Genomic DNA, 17,333 nt, shown 5'->3' on the forward strand with positions numbered 1-17,333 from the left:
CACGTGACGTCACGTGACGTCACGTGAGGGACCACGCGGCCTTTGGATTTTAATCAAAATTAGCGGCATGTTTACATAGGAGCTCTTTCTCTCTGGCTCTCATTGTTCACAAGGTGCCGGGCGACGGATTACTCCTCCTTGTACGCCTTACGTCTACTTTGATATATTAAGCAACATTACATGCTCCGATCATTCAGTTTAGTACATGTTTCAACGAATTTGAAGATTACATCAACTTTTTTTCGAGCACTTTAGCAGTTTGATAGTCGAACCTGCTTTCAGTTTACTATTTCTAATATCGACTTACAATACGAAGATTAACATTTTTGCTCCATGGAGACACCATATAATCAATGAAAAAGTACACTTTATCCAAGAGATCAAGAAGAATATTCTAGGAGCAAGGAGAAAATTCTCTACAAAACCCTGAGTCTGGAGGATAGTTGACCACTATCACTATTAGACTAATAGAATGACCACCAATATGTGACCTGACCCTAGGGTTATATTACTCTAGTGCATATTCTAGTGTCAATAAGCTAGGCAACATCCGCATAACTGCATAAATATACCGCATAATATTCGCATCGCTGCTAGTCAGCATCTGGTGAGACGGAGGAATTAGTGGACAAAATTCGTTTTTCAAATACGGTTTCAGTCATGCTTTAGTAATGATGCAGTCATGTTTTAGTCTGAAAAATATGCTATAAGTTTTTCCGCATTTCCAGGTTCTAAACTAAAACTTGATATTGTGTTATTGTAATTGTAAAAAGGTTTCACGCACTTTTCCGCATCCGATTTACATTTCTTCAAGTTTACTTCAATGGAATTTCCAGTTAACAAGGTAACATTTCGGCGTGGTAAGCTGAATAGTGAATATGTCAAGTGCCTCAAGTTGGGTATATTCAAGCTTCCTGCTACCCAATTAGCCAATAACTACAATAATTGCGGTCGATCGCCCAATCAGTGCCCCGCTAAATACCCATGTGCGCGACCCGTGACCACGGCAACCAACCAGGGCAAGTAACCCCAGTCACGTGGATGGGCCACGGGAGACAGATCGTGTACTTTGGTAGACTTGGTCGGAGTCAGCCCCCAGCCCCACAACTCTCCCTTGTTTAGTCTGGGTGCGGTGTTGTTTTATACCACCGTATTGGTTTACACTGCACACCGTAACTACTACTATAAGTGTTGCACAGTAAACCTAGGGTTAAATTAACCGTGTGTAATAACCGTGTGTATAACCGGTGGAAGTGCAGTTGGCAGTACACTCCACGTAACATAGAACTGCTGGTGTGTCCAACAAATGTTGGTAATTCTGCGAAAGTGTTGTCGCCTGGAAGGCTGCTAAAGAGTCTTATTGTTGCTTGTTCGAGCTGAGAGGCACGCTTTTAACGGCTTACTAGTTTATACCTTAACACTAGTTTGATCGACTACCGGTTTTAACATGTTGTATTAGTAATCGATAGAAATTCTAGCCGACTAAATATTTTGTGTTGCCTAATTCTAATTCCTAAATCTTGTTGCCGTGCATATGATGTAAACAACTAAACGGAAGCTGGATAATTTCCAAGCGAAAACAATTTTCGTAAGATAATGTATTCTTGTGTGTAGATTTGTGTGCTGAAAATTGTTTTGATTTGATAAACGAACCGATTGATGCCTCATGTATTTCTTGAAAAATGTACAGTACATTTAGCTTGGGTAAGAATCAGCGACTTTGATGGCAAATCACAAGACTTGGACGGCACAATTCTGGCCAAAACTTGAAGAAACAATTCCCGTCTGCTGCTCATATTATGTTAACACTTATGTTAACTTAATCGTGTTAACACATTTGCTTTGTCAATTATGTTACCAGCTAACAGTTAACAGTTTAGACACGGCTTAGTTCTGACGTTACACATTGGACAATTTACACTTATTAATTACCTATACAAGTAGTATACACTTAGTGATAAAATGCGTTCTAACCGATAAATCGCCATCAAAGATTTCAGTTGATCGAACAATTTTCATCTCGTTGGGATCTTTGACTCGTTATAACTTATAACTCATTGTAAATTTCTGCCACATCTTTTTGGATTTCTAGATGTTCAGTTAGATTTTAGAAAAAAGAAACTATTGTCAACCTCGTTTTAATATCTTTGTCACGAGTTAACTAAAATAGTCTGCGATGAGTACATATCAGTTTTCTCAAAATGTGTATCCCATAAATTTGAACCTAAAACATAGCCTCACGCGACACTATCCCCTTCCCTAATCAGGTGGGGAAATTTCAATAAATTATGAAATTTTTTGAAGCTACCTATGTCAAATTTCCATCGCATAAAATTAACAAGAGAACACAATTATTAATAAAGTTAATTTCTAAGAGTAAAGCCCTATACTGACTGTTAAACGATAAACTTGTAGTTGTAGCTAACATTAGACATTACAGCATTCTTCTCTCCAATCTAACCAAGACAAGTTCACTGTCTGTACACCGTCCCGATAGTATCCTGGAATACTATTCCCGCGTGTCACACCGTATCTAGTCCGCGGACCCTTTACCTAAAAGGTCTATCACATGAGCACCAGCTTGCCTGTGATTGGTTTAGTTTCTGAGGAAACCTCCCGTGGTTGGTTCCATTTCTAAGATATCTTCTCGTGATTGGAGCAGGTGGGAAAGTGAATTTTAATGGTGACAGGCCTTATTATCAGATCATAAGGTAAATTATCCTCTACTTTGGTTTGAGAAAATAATTTCGGTTTCTTATCTTTTTCCTTTGTAGGAAAGCCCAGATCTCATCCAAGTTTTAAACAACATTTTCCTGGACTACCATCATCCGCTTCAGGTAGAGTTAACAAGCGTTAACAAGGCCACATTTTTGTTGTTTTCATGGTTCAGTATGAACCATGTCAGTCATCACACGTTTAAATCCCTGCAAAACTTCCTCCGTTTCCACGCAACCTACATAACCAGTGGATAATAATTTAAAATCACATCAGACACGAGTAAAAATTAGAGTTATTAACCTGGTTGACAGGTTCAATTAACTGATAAGATATCGGCTCCGGTAACCGTCCCCCGCACACACCTGCCCAAAGAACCACTCATGGTATAGGTTTAATTCACTTCTTTTCTACCTAGTCCTTCTTTTATTCGTTTTCAAGTTTTACCTCGTTCGATCATTTAAAGGAATTCATAGTGTTGTAGGTGTCTTTTGTAACGAATAGGATCATGAATGATGGATAACCAATAATTAGTGTTCATGTCTAAAGTTTACTGCTGCTGTATTTTATATGGTCATCGTATTTGAATAAACTTGTGCAAAATTACAATTGATTACCGCTGCATATTAACCGGAAAATACAATCATTTATTTTAGATTCACCCGATACGCATGAGCGTGAAAAAATCTAATATATTGGGTTCTAATTTATTGGGTTCAACCTATTTTCCAATTGTGCAGAAAATGTTTCTTAATTTTAACAAATTTCCGAAAACAATTGTCGGAGTTCATCATAATGATTGAAGAAAACAATTTATCAGGTTTTCCAAACCACCGTGACCGAGCGTGTTTTCTTAGCGGTTTAAAACAGACTGTAGCCAGTACGGGGGTAGAATCAGTCCATCACGCGACTATGATATTGTGTTACTACAGTGTTGTTTTAGCCGGCAAGTAGGTTACCGGAATATATTAGCATAATAGCATATATAATGTTGGGTAATATTACATTTCGTTGAATAATGTTATTAATACCCATTTCGTGTGGTACACGACTACGTGTCCTTTGTTGATTTGAATAAGGATCTCAGAACCGGTGGTTTGGAAACATTAATGTTATTATTACTTTATTAGAAATAGCCCCTTTTTGTCGTACCTGATTATCCGGTATGCTCTTGATTTAATTTTCCCGGAAAACGAACATTTACTTCTCATGCGTTTTATCTTCTAGACTACGTAACATTTTGGAGATCATTCGGAATAACGTCAAGGACATATAACTAATAAATAGAATTCATGATTTATTATAATTACTTTATACTAATTTTCGGAGATTCGAGGCACACATTTTTTTGTGCATCATAATCATTATTACAATCATCAGTCATATACATAATTCCCTGAAAACAAATAATTAACAAACGTAATACACTCATCTACATTCAACACTAACAATTGTTTACTTGGCGATCATGTATGTGACTATATCCATTAAATAAACAGAACGGTATTGGCTTTTGAACTAACAAGGATTTTTAGCCAAATGATTTGTTTACGCTACAACACTGATTAAATAAGCTATCCAAGCTGGTACTTGATAAATCAGTTAGTTGACAAGTCTATTGTATTTGATGAACTTGACTATTCCATATTGATTGAAGAGTATTGTATCCCGTCACTTTCCCCATTGAAACTAATGTTCATTAGAACTCAGATATCCAATCTTATAGAATCTGAGGTGATTCAGACAGTTGAGGTCCAACAAGAAGTCGAGCAGACTATAAAATTAAATCAGTAAGTGGGCTTTAGTCCGACCTTCTATAGTCGTCTACAGGGTGTAGTATGAACGTCAGTAAATACATTTATAAGTATGTGACTAAGGTTCGAGTGAGTTTTTCCAGCTGAGCAGCTGGAAGAGTATCTGTCATTATTTTAGAATTAAGTAAACTATAAGTGGCTAGCAGACGCCAATCTTTGTAGTTCTAGCTTAAACTAGGTTCGGAAGACAAATTCTTACACTATTAATGACCATCACAGATGAATATAAGTATAATCCCGGATATAACTTCCGTAACCCTATAAATTCACAATATGTCATAAACCGTCTATTCTCCCGTTGTCCCACCTCATATAAATAATAACGTTAGTTACCTTAATAAAGTTAATCAATCAATATTATGTTAACGTCTATTTCAGAGAATGACGGTGTCGTAACAAGTCCCACTTACCCTCGTCCACAACGAATGACATCACTTTATTAAGCTCTTACACGCGGATGACTACGATTTGAGTCACAGTCTCACACGCCCCTTCTTTAGCACCCGCCCATATACGGACATTGATACCCCTAATCTAACCATATTAAGACAAGCTCCATACCATATAAGGTCATGTGATCTGACTGAGTTACGAGAGGGGCACGTGACCTCACCGAATCCCAGATCACATTCTAACGCTACCTGCGGTCCCACAATTAGATTATGTAACGGAATATATTGAGTTACATGCCCAGCTGTGCGACTCGTTCCTTTTTGTTTAGAGCTCTGTTCCTTTATTTTCAGGTACGCTGAGCAGCGCGAACAGTGTTTCTGTATTTTCAAGTAGTAGTACTAGTACGCCATGCGTAATAAAGTGTTCCTTTATCTTTTTATTTACACTAGGCACTCATAGTACAATGTGCTGCACACCTTCCTTTTTTCTAGTTGTGCTCACGTGGTGATAATTTTCACGTTTTAGCGATAATTAAAAAGAAAAAACGCACTTGCACGTGCTAAATTGTTGTCATTCAGGCATATTCTGTTATCTATTTTCGCCTCCCTTTTTTCAGTGGACTATTTTCTCAAATAAAGGTTGCAGGCAGGTGGCTGATCAGGTTAAACAGTAATCACATAGGTAAACAGATTATCACTTGAATCACTCATTCCTGTAATCTTTTATCAATTGTATGCTATTATGTATTTACCTATAGGACTCGCAAATCTAAATATTCTTGAGTTAGCTATATGATCTTGTTCAGTTAATTGTTCATCTATAAACACCTCGAGACACGGATGTTTTAACAATCAGACCTTCATTTACTGTCGTCTCGGGGAAAGGTTAAATTACAGACGATAAATAGTTGTGTGATGTTAAAATATAGGTTTGAACATAATCGTCAATTTATCTCTCTATTGAAATTTTTACGAGGTTTTGGTAAAATTTACCGTGAATTTAATATTATAGACTATCGTAAAACAAATTGACCGTGAAGAGTATAATTGACTGCAGACGTTACACTTTAAACAATTTCCCTTAATATAATTAAGTCATCAATTTTTCTACGATGATTTTTAACAACGATTCAGCCCAACCTTCATTGACCGGAACAATGGGCAATGTATCCCAGATGTTGAGCTAGAACCCCTCAGACACAACAGTATTGATGTTAAATACCTTGTATTAAACAGTATAAAGATCAGCACTATTGGTCTGTATGTTTAAAAGACACCGTGTGTGGACTAGTATAAACTCGGTGTCGGGGATATCGGCCTGCTTGTGCCTTATATTTATATACCTGCTGCCTATATACAAGCAGATATAGTTATCGACGACATGTAGCATTTCAAGCTTCTTTATTTAGCATTCCACGGAAACCTAGTCACTTTTAGTTTAATTTTGCTCGTCACTTTAATTTTAAACTCATGGTTTTGGCTATAAGTATTGGTCATTGGACTTTTATAACGCGCACTTAAATACACTGTTTTCAGCTCCTCTGCAAAATAACACAGACCGCAATGACGCCATTTGCACGGCGGCCCACCACGTGTGAGTGTTATTTAACACAACACGAACAAATGTTTTGAAATAACAGAGAATTCCACCAACATCGCACGCATATCATCTTTCAAATCGGATTTGTTTGTATTTTGCAACCCAAATGAAATTGGTTCTCTTGGGTCACGCGGAGACACGGGGTCAGTTTATCAGTCTTTATCTTGAACTCCGGTCTTTGTACTTCGTTAGGTATGTTTAAAAAACATAATTATTCACGAACCATGAAGGGTTTGACGAAAATCAAATTTTGCCGTCTAAGTCAAATTATGCGTCAAATTGTGTCATTTTACTTTTAGAAGTTTTATGCAGTCATATTTACTAATATTATGATTTTGTGTACCCGTTCATCCGGGATAACGTATACACTGATATGAAAATGTAGCGCGGTGTTCATTCGAACAACATTATCTGAAATCTTGTAAAGATAACGTAATTACCTCTTGCCGGGTGATAACACACGGTGGTCTCAGTTTATTATGTTTAATTTTTTCTAGAAAACATAACCACTCGTATTTCATTGAGTTTCTTTAGGTCACGTTTATATATATATCAGCTCATGGAGCAAGTTGTGCTGAGTATATACGGTTTCCTTATCTGATGCCGTAATAGCCATGAGAATGTCACTATTTTTGGGGATTACTGAATGGTAAATATTTGGAGGGGGCGGAATGTCATACTTTTAAATTTCACTAAGTCTAATGTACGATTTGAAACATCTAAGAAATGCTGCAAGTATTAACATTGAAACTGGTAAGAGTTAGCATGAGTGTTCGTTGATAGCTCCGTTCAAATAATACCTTCCGACTAAACTTTTTAAAACGCATTTTTTCTATCTTGATTCTTGATAGTTCATAGAAATTTAATCAAGAGTAACGACGGTATTCCCCTCCGATAATCAATATATTCATCAACCGTTTTATTTTATGCGTTGCAGGTGCCCACCGTCATTTGCTCGATATGTACCTCTGATTCAATATAATATTTGATTTTATAATTCAGTATTCGCCTTTATATTTTGAGATTGGATTTCTAGAGCAGCAATTTGTCTGACAAGATTACTTGTTTCAGTTCCGATTATCGTCAATTCACCAAATATGAGCATATCTACGTGGAATCAACGCATATAAATTGTGTAGCCCAACTTCTTTGAGCTATCAAGCAACTACCTTACTACCCGCTTCCCAGTCATTTTTCTGATTGGTCAACTAGAAGTCACAAGACCACGAAATACCGCTCTCTCATTGGTCGACCTGGGTAGGATGAAGCATCCTTATTGGTCAAGTTACCGTAACGACGTATCAAGATCAAACCCTCTCGCGATTGGCCGAGGGATAATGCCCTGATATAAAATAACGCGATAAGGTTAAAGGTATTTAACTTTAGTCTTGACTGAGATCCCCACTCAAAGGGAAGTTTCAATCTCATGACACACGCTCTGTAAATCGTATTACATTTTGCTGAGAGGGTTATTATATTCAGTTTTATAGTTATATGACTAGACACCTGGTTCAGTTAATACGTTTCAGCTATTTATTATTGCTTCTTGAGCTTCGAGATTTCGCTAGCGTTTGAATTCATCTTTATGATTTGTCTCAGGAAGCGCCTTCATCAAATGAGTCGGATAAACCATTTCCACCTAAGTAAATCTGTAAAAGTTTCAGAATCCTGATTTTCATTTATTGCATTTGCAACCGAAAACTCCCTGAGGCAAATTTGATAAAGCTTGTACCATTTTCTTCAGCGTACGACATTTTCTGGGGAAAAACTTTTTCCTTGAATGGTGAGTTCATGAGATATCAATGTCGTCACAATCATCACAGGAAGAACATCACGGGGTATTTATATCGTATTCCTTCATCCCTAAATTCGGCATTAGTGATTAGATCTAGAACTATATTCCTTTCTCATGATAACGACTACTTTACTACTCAAAGCGCAATTATGACACTAAGTATAAAGTCACAAGATGACACTTAGGTTCTAAATCTTGTCTGCCGTACAAATTTTATTTTGTTCAGTCCATTTTGACTTTATTTTGTTAATAAATGTTGCGTTAGACAGGATTGTCATAATTTCTGTTCGATCTTGAAGTCTCGAAATCTTGTATTTCAGCCAATACAATTACAGTGCTTTAACAGATGGAACGATATAGGTCCCTACCTCTATAGCTTTTGCCAAAACATGTCAAATTGAATGATTCTGTGATCCAGTCCAATCTGTTCTGGCACAGTTCCAAGGTCTACAATAAAGAGACCGTCGAGACACGACACATATCACCAAACTAACGCTAATGTACTTCACAAGTAGCCATGAAATTGACAAGAGTTTTGTGCACGTCAGAATGGCTGTGGTATAGGATCATCAGTGTATGTTTGCTTCTTGATAAACGTTTCTCTCTGTGTAGCACAGGTATGCAGCTTATTACACAAAAAAACGTAAAACATTTTTGCTGTGATACAAGGGATGATCGTAAACGATGTTAGCGTTCAATAGTATAACTCCAGTAACCAGTTCTGCAACGTTTCAAATCTTTAACTTCGATTACATAAGATGATTGTGCATATGATCCACGTTTAACACGAAGAAGAAATACCTCAGTTGACAGTGCATGAATGATCACGTGATATATTATTCGCATTGATAGCTTGCAAAGAGAAACAATTTGCAGGCATGTCGAATTGCGAGCTTTTTTTGCAGTTTCAGTTCAGGATTGAATTCACTTTTAAGTTTTCTTTTTTGTTTTTATGTCTAGACTTAGATTTAGATGTCGAGATTTAAATCAGACGATCAGGACTTATAATAAGATTGATAAATATTACCGATTTTATAATGTAGGGTCGTCTAAGATTATGGTTAGGATTTAAGTTAAGATACAGGTTTATTATATTAACGTTTGAATTTTTGTTTAGATGCACGCTTAGATTTTAATCTGCACTTGTACGACAGTTGAGATAAAGTTATATAGGTTAAGTGGTTTGCCCCCATTCCCAAAAGAGTATGATTGAACTGGATCTCCACGATTGGATCACCCGAGTACCGTACTCTAATAAGAAACCAACTCATCATACACTCGAGAGTCAAAGACAAATTGGTTGTTCCACTGCCATTATCCCAGATGGAGAATGAGGTTATTATCTCCTGTTAGTACTTTATTGTAATCAAGAGATTCTTATAGTGTCTCTCACTGATTAATTGGGTTGCTCTCTAGTTCTGACTCCCGGCCAACTCATATATAAAAATCAATACTGACAGGGAGGCGAACCAGATTAGTTTTGACACGTGACAGAGATCCAGGCTTTTGACTGGCTAAAACTGAAAGCTTATCGGTTAATCTAGATAGCATCGAGTTATAAAATAAACTGCAGTTCCGGCATAAGTACATAAAACCAATTAACCACTTCTCGGCATCTTTTACAGTAATAATATATATTTAATAATAATAGTATAATATAATGGGCGCCATTAAATAAACACTTTTCGCATAAAAACCCACCTTTTTGTTCCTTTCTCTAACATGCTATTACCATTTTACCAATATCCAGTCATGCAGATTTGCAATTCTAGAATCCATTAGGGCGGTAAAGGACTGTACGAGAAACCAGCTATATATTTGTTGTTAATGTGTCCAAGCGATCCCTAGATTTCTCAGATTACTGCGACAAGTTCAGTGAGCTAATGTTTGCGAACATGCTACTTTCTTTTCCAAAATAAACTCATTTATTGCATTGCTTGATACAAAGAAGATTAAAGAACTCTATTGATAAGCTTAAATCTATTTCGAATCTGCCATTGACGTCAGATCAATACAACGAAAATCAAGCATTATTATTTGTAACAGCCACACTACATCATAGTATGAAACTTATCTTTAATTTCGGCTACCGGACAACTGAACCCAATTTGATAATTTAGACTAACCCTTACCCTAACCAATTAAGCTGATTAGTTAGTGAGAACTAGGTTCAATTGGGTTCAGTTGTCTGATACATCCGCCACAACATCTACCCGGCTACCTACCCCCCTTATCTTACTTCCTGATAAGGGGTGTAAACCCGGGTCACATGACATGACCCCGTTACTACCTCAACATTACGTCATCACCATCACAATTGTTCCCTCCCCCATATATATATTTATATACTCAGTCTCTCTCAGTATGACCTACCACCTCACGTGACCCCCATCAACACCCTTACTAATTACATTCTATAATACACTCACTCTCCCTGCTATATATCATATATCAAGTTACACTCACTTGCTGTGTGTCGTTCGGCTCTATTATTTCGTGCTGTAGTGCTCCGTTCTTTGTGTGTTGTGTAGTGTGGTGGGGCAGCAGCAGCCATCAGGGGGCCGCTGTTCTTTGTTTTACTGTTTAGTTTATCTGTACCCGGGCTTGTTTTGTACTATACCTGGGAGTGAGTTGCTTTGTTAGTTGATATTTTTGCAGTGAGCTTGTGTTTAGTTTTGTTTAAATGTTCGTGCAGAGCTTTTAAAAACATAACAGTGGTGGTGCAGATTTCAAATGAAATGCAGAGTTTTAAGTTTAGTTCTTAAAACAAGGAGAATTAATAAGCAACCGGTGACGACTTGTATATATAGAAACTTACAGTGACTCTTAATGGACGAAATTGTACATGACGATCAACTATCAAGCAATCTGCACTTCTGTTCTTTTAATAACTGATCTATACATACCAGCAACCAGACGTGCTGCTGCCGCTATTGCTTATTGGAGCAAATCGCAATTAACCTTTAAAAGGACATACTGATCGTCTATCATGTTTCATTGAATCGTATTCTCAGAGAGACTATTGAAATGAAATTCTTACGGTTTCATTTCACGAAGCTCTTCTAATATAGTACTGCGTACAATGTTACTTTTTGAACTTGATAAACCGCATCGGGGATGATAATCTGTTAACTTTGGCTTCGACGGTCAACCTTCTTCTCAGAGCGAAACAAGAACCGTAAAAGGTGATATGTTTGTTTGCGTGTAACTTTAGGATTTTAGAGCGGGAACGATCACGTGATTGTGACGCTGCACTAGAACAGTCCTTGTTACATCCGCCGCGCGCACGTGAAATGTTTGTAAGCACCATTCTCTGATCTGGCGATGTCTCTTTGTTTCAAGCCCTTTGGGCGCGGTTTTACTTGACAGTTATCACTTAACGCCATCGCGTTATCCGATTGACATTCTGTGTGTAAGTATCGTTAATTTCGTTTGTTCATTCATTGGTCTTGGTAATTAATTGATACCTATCAAAAGTTCTGTTTTGATTAAACATCTCGATCGTGACCAGCTATTTTCTGTAATGTAAAATGCATTGAGAAGTTCCCTGAAAGCTAAACCATGCATAGTCTTAACTCTTAAGTCTTTCGTAAAAAAATCCCTGAAAAAGGGAATATGAAACCATTGTTCCTTTTCGACTTAATCGATTCGACGTCTCGGTCTTATGCTGCTCATTGCTTTACTCACGGCACTTTATTTTTAGTTGTATTCTTACTTGTTCCTTCTCGATTTTAATTCGATTCATTCTGTGTGAAATTCGATTATTGTGGCTGCAGTTACAGATCGTTCAAGATTTCCGATGAATAGAATTATTCAGCGTATGAGATCCGGTTTTAATTTCTGTGTGCCTTATCCTTATAATTTTGTTTTCATAAGCTAACCTAATCAAGTCCTCGAAGCCTGTGACCCAAGCTCTGCCTGAAAGTACTTCCGGGCGGGAATGTTTGTTGCTGTGATCATGGATGAGCTCTCTCCCTAGAGGCTCTCTTTGTTTGTTGTTCTTGCCCGCGGGTGCTTGCGTGTCTCGTTCGTAACGCGACACCCTCCTCAGTGGCGTATTTCCTTGACATGGTAAATGTTTCAAGCGTTGCCTCTTTTCTCATAGCAACCTTTTCCGGCACCAATGTACACTTTACCCCAAATACAACAATTTTAAAAATCTAGTAGGAGACTAGGACTATTCTTCATAAGTAGTTGCATTTTTGCTATCCTTGCAGTCATTCGATGACATTTACTTCTATTCAGTCTTCTGCAGTTGTTGAAAGTTTCCTTTGAACTAAATAATATTCACATTTTTTCCTGCAGGCGTCTATAGCTTGGCTACTGTGTTCTTCTTTTGTTTTCAGTTCTTGTCCATGAATTTGAATGTATTTGAGAACTGCAAATATAATCAATTGTACTCAAGTATACATTCGAATTTCTATCATTTCAAGTTATCTCTTCACCTCATCACACTTATCGACCACATTATTATCAATACTTAGTGTTGACTCAATGATTTATCTTATTCCATGCGGTTTTTGCGATTACACAATGTTTACATACATTACTCGAATACAAAGTATTCGGTTTAAAGGTGGCAAAATAAACGATATCGTGCCCCACTGCGTTTGGTGGAGTTGAACGAATCCTAGACTTTTCATTTGGGTGCTAAAAATCCCAACTCACTGATACCACATATAGTACATTATTCAATGGTCTCTCGATCCACCGTCCCCTCTCTGTCTCAATTAATTAGCTTTTTGAGCGAGTACTGGTGATCCTCAATCTCATTACATACAGTCTCTCAGACCGCGAGTTATTTTATTGGGACCCTTTTAAACTTGTTCTAGATAACAAACTGTGAGCTGCGTGTTTTTTAACGGCTCCATCATCAGCTTAGTTGTACATACTTTACAATATAGGCACATCACGAATATGAATCAGCATGCAACACGGATTATGCGCTATTTCTTTGAATTTTTCTTCGTTAACATTGTTTCTAAATACACTGTCATTGTACATGTTATACTTATTCAGTATGTTCGGTAGTAATTTGATTTTAAAAACTCACGTTTACTTAAACTAACCTGTGAATTATCATAGCAAAGGAAGGATAAAGAACGCTGAACATCAGCTTCAACCATGCTGATATCGAGCTTAGTTCAGTTCAGCAGGTAAGAAATATTTGTCATACCTTATGTTAATCATATGATTGGCACTTGAATTTCATGAATAATCAAAACTTGTTGATATTTTGACAACCAAAGTATGCTAGTAATAACTTGACAATCTGGAAGTCTATATTAGGTATCTTACTCACCGCACCACTCTATTCCTGTAACCTGATTCATCGAATCAGACAGATCACTCAAAATCACCATCATCTCTAGAACAGTCTACCTTGTTATCTCACAAATCACACAAACATTGACCGTTGACGTCCCAGTTACCATAGTAAAGTTATATAATACCCTGACGTGTCATCATTAATGTAATAATGTACCGTGTAATCATCGTGTGTTAAACAGAGCCTGGGGTGTCATCGCGCGTCACTCAGGAAGTAGACCACAGTGCTCCTACCTTGCTGTTTGGTCTTATATCAGGCTATGATATCATTCCACTTCACTTTACAATCTCATTGAGGTTGTTGGAGCTGGGATTATTTTAGCGTATACTGCACCTAGTTTTAAACTTGGTAACATGCAGGACAAGGTGATAATTTGAAAAGGGATCGAAAGTTGGAGCTCAGTCTTTTATTAGATTTAACACTTAGATCACACCGGTCACTTCAATCACGCTTAATAATGAGATTTGTAATCTCCCCTGTTTCCATTAAGACGTTGCCTAACAACAAATAACTCTTCTAAGGTGATACCCTTTAGAATCCTGTGAATTCTAGACTTGTATTAAAGTCCCGTTAATAATGTACTAACCTGTTATCTCCCTCAGGTTATCTCCTTTTAAGGAGATAACGATAGATGACGGATGGGATCAGCTCAACAGGAGTTTCATGTTCGTCTTGATGGTGATCTGCGGCACTATCGTCACCGTCCGACAGCACACAGGTACCGGGATATTAGGATACCTATTAGTCTAAGTGCTAATTTGGTATATTTGTTGTAGTATTATTAGATCACAGCATTAGTGTATTGAATTGTTTTTATCCTATCGGTTGCCAACACGGCAGAAAAAAATAAACGTAATGTTTTCATGACTTTGGAGTAGTTTACAAAATGGATGATCTCTGGCTTTATCCCTACTTTAAGAATTTAACTCATCCTTATACCTTAACTCTACCTCATACTGCTTTACTCTTCTTTCTAGGCTTCTTACAGCGTGAAACCTTTAACCTGTGCCTCCTTCAGGAAACATAATCTCCTGTAACGGGTTCACCAAGTACGACGGTTCCTTCTCCGAGGATTACTGTTGGACTCAGGGACTCTACACGATTCGCGAGGCCTACCACGTCAGTTCCAAGCACGTGCCTTATCCCGGTGTCGTCCCCGAGGAAATTCCACTCTGTCTAGGTAAGTTGGATTCGAAAAATCGAATACTCGAGAAGTCACAAATTTAAAATCTTTCAATGTATCATCATGCAAGGTGAAACATTGGAACTTGTCTAGTTTCTACATTTGGAATGTTCAGTTTAATCCAATTTTTAGAGCTTGAGAGATATCTGGACAGGTTTTGTGTGTAGGTTGAAATACTGGCGCATGACTTTATAAAGTCTATGACTACTGATTAGATTGTGATAAATCACAATCTAATCAGTAGTCATAGACTTAGAATATCTATCATAATTGTAATCAAGTAAGTTCATATTCATGTGGCGACTGATCTGACAGCTTATATCTGAACGAAAGAGGGGTTGAATGTTTTTTTAGGTTTTTCCGAGGCTAACACAGGTTAAAAAGATTTTACGACGGCTGGAAATTTTTAAATACCCCGGAAATTTAAGGCTTTGATTCACTGCTGTTTAACTGGAAAACATTTTTTGAACTCGTTACAATCTCCTTTTACAACTCCTCTCAACGGAGAGCAATCTAAAACCGTCCATTGCAAGATCAAGGTACAGAATCACGCCGATAGTAAGTAACACTAGCAGGTGCCGGCTTTTAAAACTCAAGGTGGCAGGTCCCTTGTACATTAATATGAGGTGACTTTTTTCAACTCCTCAGCTCACATTCTTTAGCTGTAGAGCAGTCTACATGTTGCATGAACCAAGTTTAAACGTTGTACACGATAAGAAGGGTTTCTGTAATAGAGAACGCTGTCGCATATGGTACGGTTTAACTCTGCTACATTTCACGCTCTGCTTCTAGTTCTGACTTGAAGGCCACGTACAAACTATCTAGTAGGTACCTTACCTTCACGTACTACACAGCAGGTCAATTTTCGGGGTATTTCTATTTTTTTAGAAAGTGCAACATCAAGAAAAAATATGTTGAGCAATATGAATATTCATTTAGAGGTATGCAGTGAACCGCGGTATTTGAAAACATACATGTCAAGTTGGCCTATTATCCGCAGCCTTTGATAGGCTGGTTGCAAAAACTATTTACCGTTTGGAAGAGTATTTATGCTATGCGCTGAATATTTTAATACATGTACAGCGATCTATCATAAGAATTGAAATATTTCCGGGGAGTGCGAAATAATGTGGAGTGTACTGTCGGAGGTTTTGGAGGATTGAATTTTATTTATTCTGCTGAATCGGAGGTTGAGGTAATGTAACATGAACTGTAGTTCAATAATATTCGTTCGTTTTTCTAATTCAGCTATTTTGAGCCTGGCACTTATGAGAAGTGATATACAGGGTGAGTTAAAAATAGTGTGTGGAAAGTAAATGGCTCTAATTTTTTTGACAAATGAAATTTCCACTTAATTTTTGCATATTTAGGTAATGAAAATATATACTTTTTATAATAATACAATTAAAATACTTAATAATTAATAATTTGCTCAACCCATCGTCCTGTATTAGCTAGGACATATTGATAACGTGTAAGACAATTGTCTATAGCCGACTTGACTGTATTATGGGGGCAGGGGGGTCTTCATGGAAATTTTCTCAAAATCGACTTTTTAGTTAGTTGTTTCTGATAGAGGGGAGTAATATTTATCAGATGCTTTTGATGCCGTGGAAAAATATCGTTCCTAGCCGAAATTATTGCCGGTCAAAAGTCAGCGCGTGTGTGGTAATTGTGTTGCGCGAGCGATTTTTGATCGCGTGCCCTGAAAATCGAGTCTAAAAATCTATTTTCTCCTACATTGTTTGAGCAATCACCCTGAAACTTTCAGTATATGTTCTAAGGATCATTTAGAAGAGATGAGCCAGACAGAACTTTGAGATAGGCCTTTAAAAAATTTTTATTCGATTTTGAAAATCTTGGACCTCGTTTTTTGATGATTTTTTGAGGTCCACGATTTTCAAAATCGAATAAAATTTTTTAAAAGGCCTATCTCAAAATTTTGTCTGGCTCATCTCTTTTAAATGATCCCTAGAACATGTCCTGAAAGTTTCAGGGTGATTGCTTAAAAAATGTAGGAGAATATAGATTTTTAGACTCGATTTTCAGGGCACACGATTTGAGAACCCCATTAGGACGAATTTAAGATTTTTTTGGAAAACTGCCAAAAATCAACCAAATTATGAGTTAGAATCAAATGAGAGGCAAGAATGAAATATGTAAAGTTTATGAACTGATAGCAATTCACCTTTCAAAATTTGCTCCTTCAAAAAAAAATTATCGATTTTTACTTTCCACACACTATTTTCAACTCACCCTGTAATAGGAGCTAGATATCAACTAATTAACCAATTACCATAATTAATGTAAGACCTAGTTTTCTCTGTAGATACATTCCACGACTCAGTTGAGGAACATAATGCTGATAATAATGGAAGTGAGTCTTGCATGTGTTTGCGGGTGTGAGGGTGTGCACGTGCAAAAGCTCGTGTGCGCGATATAATAGGAAATATCGGTTGTGTGCGCGATGACATGTGTCTGTGCGCGACTACACGTGTGAGCGAG

At 37.3% G+C, this 17,333-nt stretch overlaps 1 protein-coding gene across 1 annotated transcript in view; it reads left to right on the forward strand.

Annotated features, from left to right (window-relative positions):
• LOC134822372 (innexin inx2-like) overlaps positions 1 to 17,333 on the forward strand; it is a 65,574-nt gene that overhangs the window by 43,310 nt on the left and 4,931 nt on the right. The window contains exons 2-4 of the mRNA XM_063833402.1: positions 13,400 to 13,472; positions 14,248 to 14,363; positions 14,664 to 14,825. Of these exons, the coding sequence (XP_063689472.1) occupies positions 13,441 to 13,472; positions 14,248 to 14,363; positions 14,664 to 14,825 (310 nt within the window). The 5' untranslated portion in view covers positions 13,400 to 13,440. The remainder of the gene's footprint in view (positions 1 to 13,399; positions 13,473 to 14,247; positions 14,364 to 14,663; positions 14,826 to 17,333) is intronic.

The sequence above is a fragment of the Bolinopsis microptera genome, chromosome 10 (genome assembly GCF_026151205.1).
Source record: "Bolinopsis microptera isolate Bmic1 chromosome 10, MBARI_Bmic_1.0, whole genome shotgun sequence".
Classification (NCBI taxonomy): domain Eukaryota; kingdom Metazoa; phylum Ctenophora; class Tentaculata; order Lobata; family Bolinopsidae; genus Bolinopsis; species Bolinopsis microptera.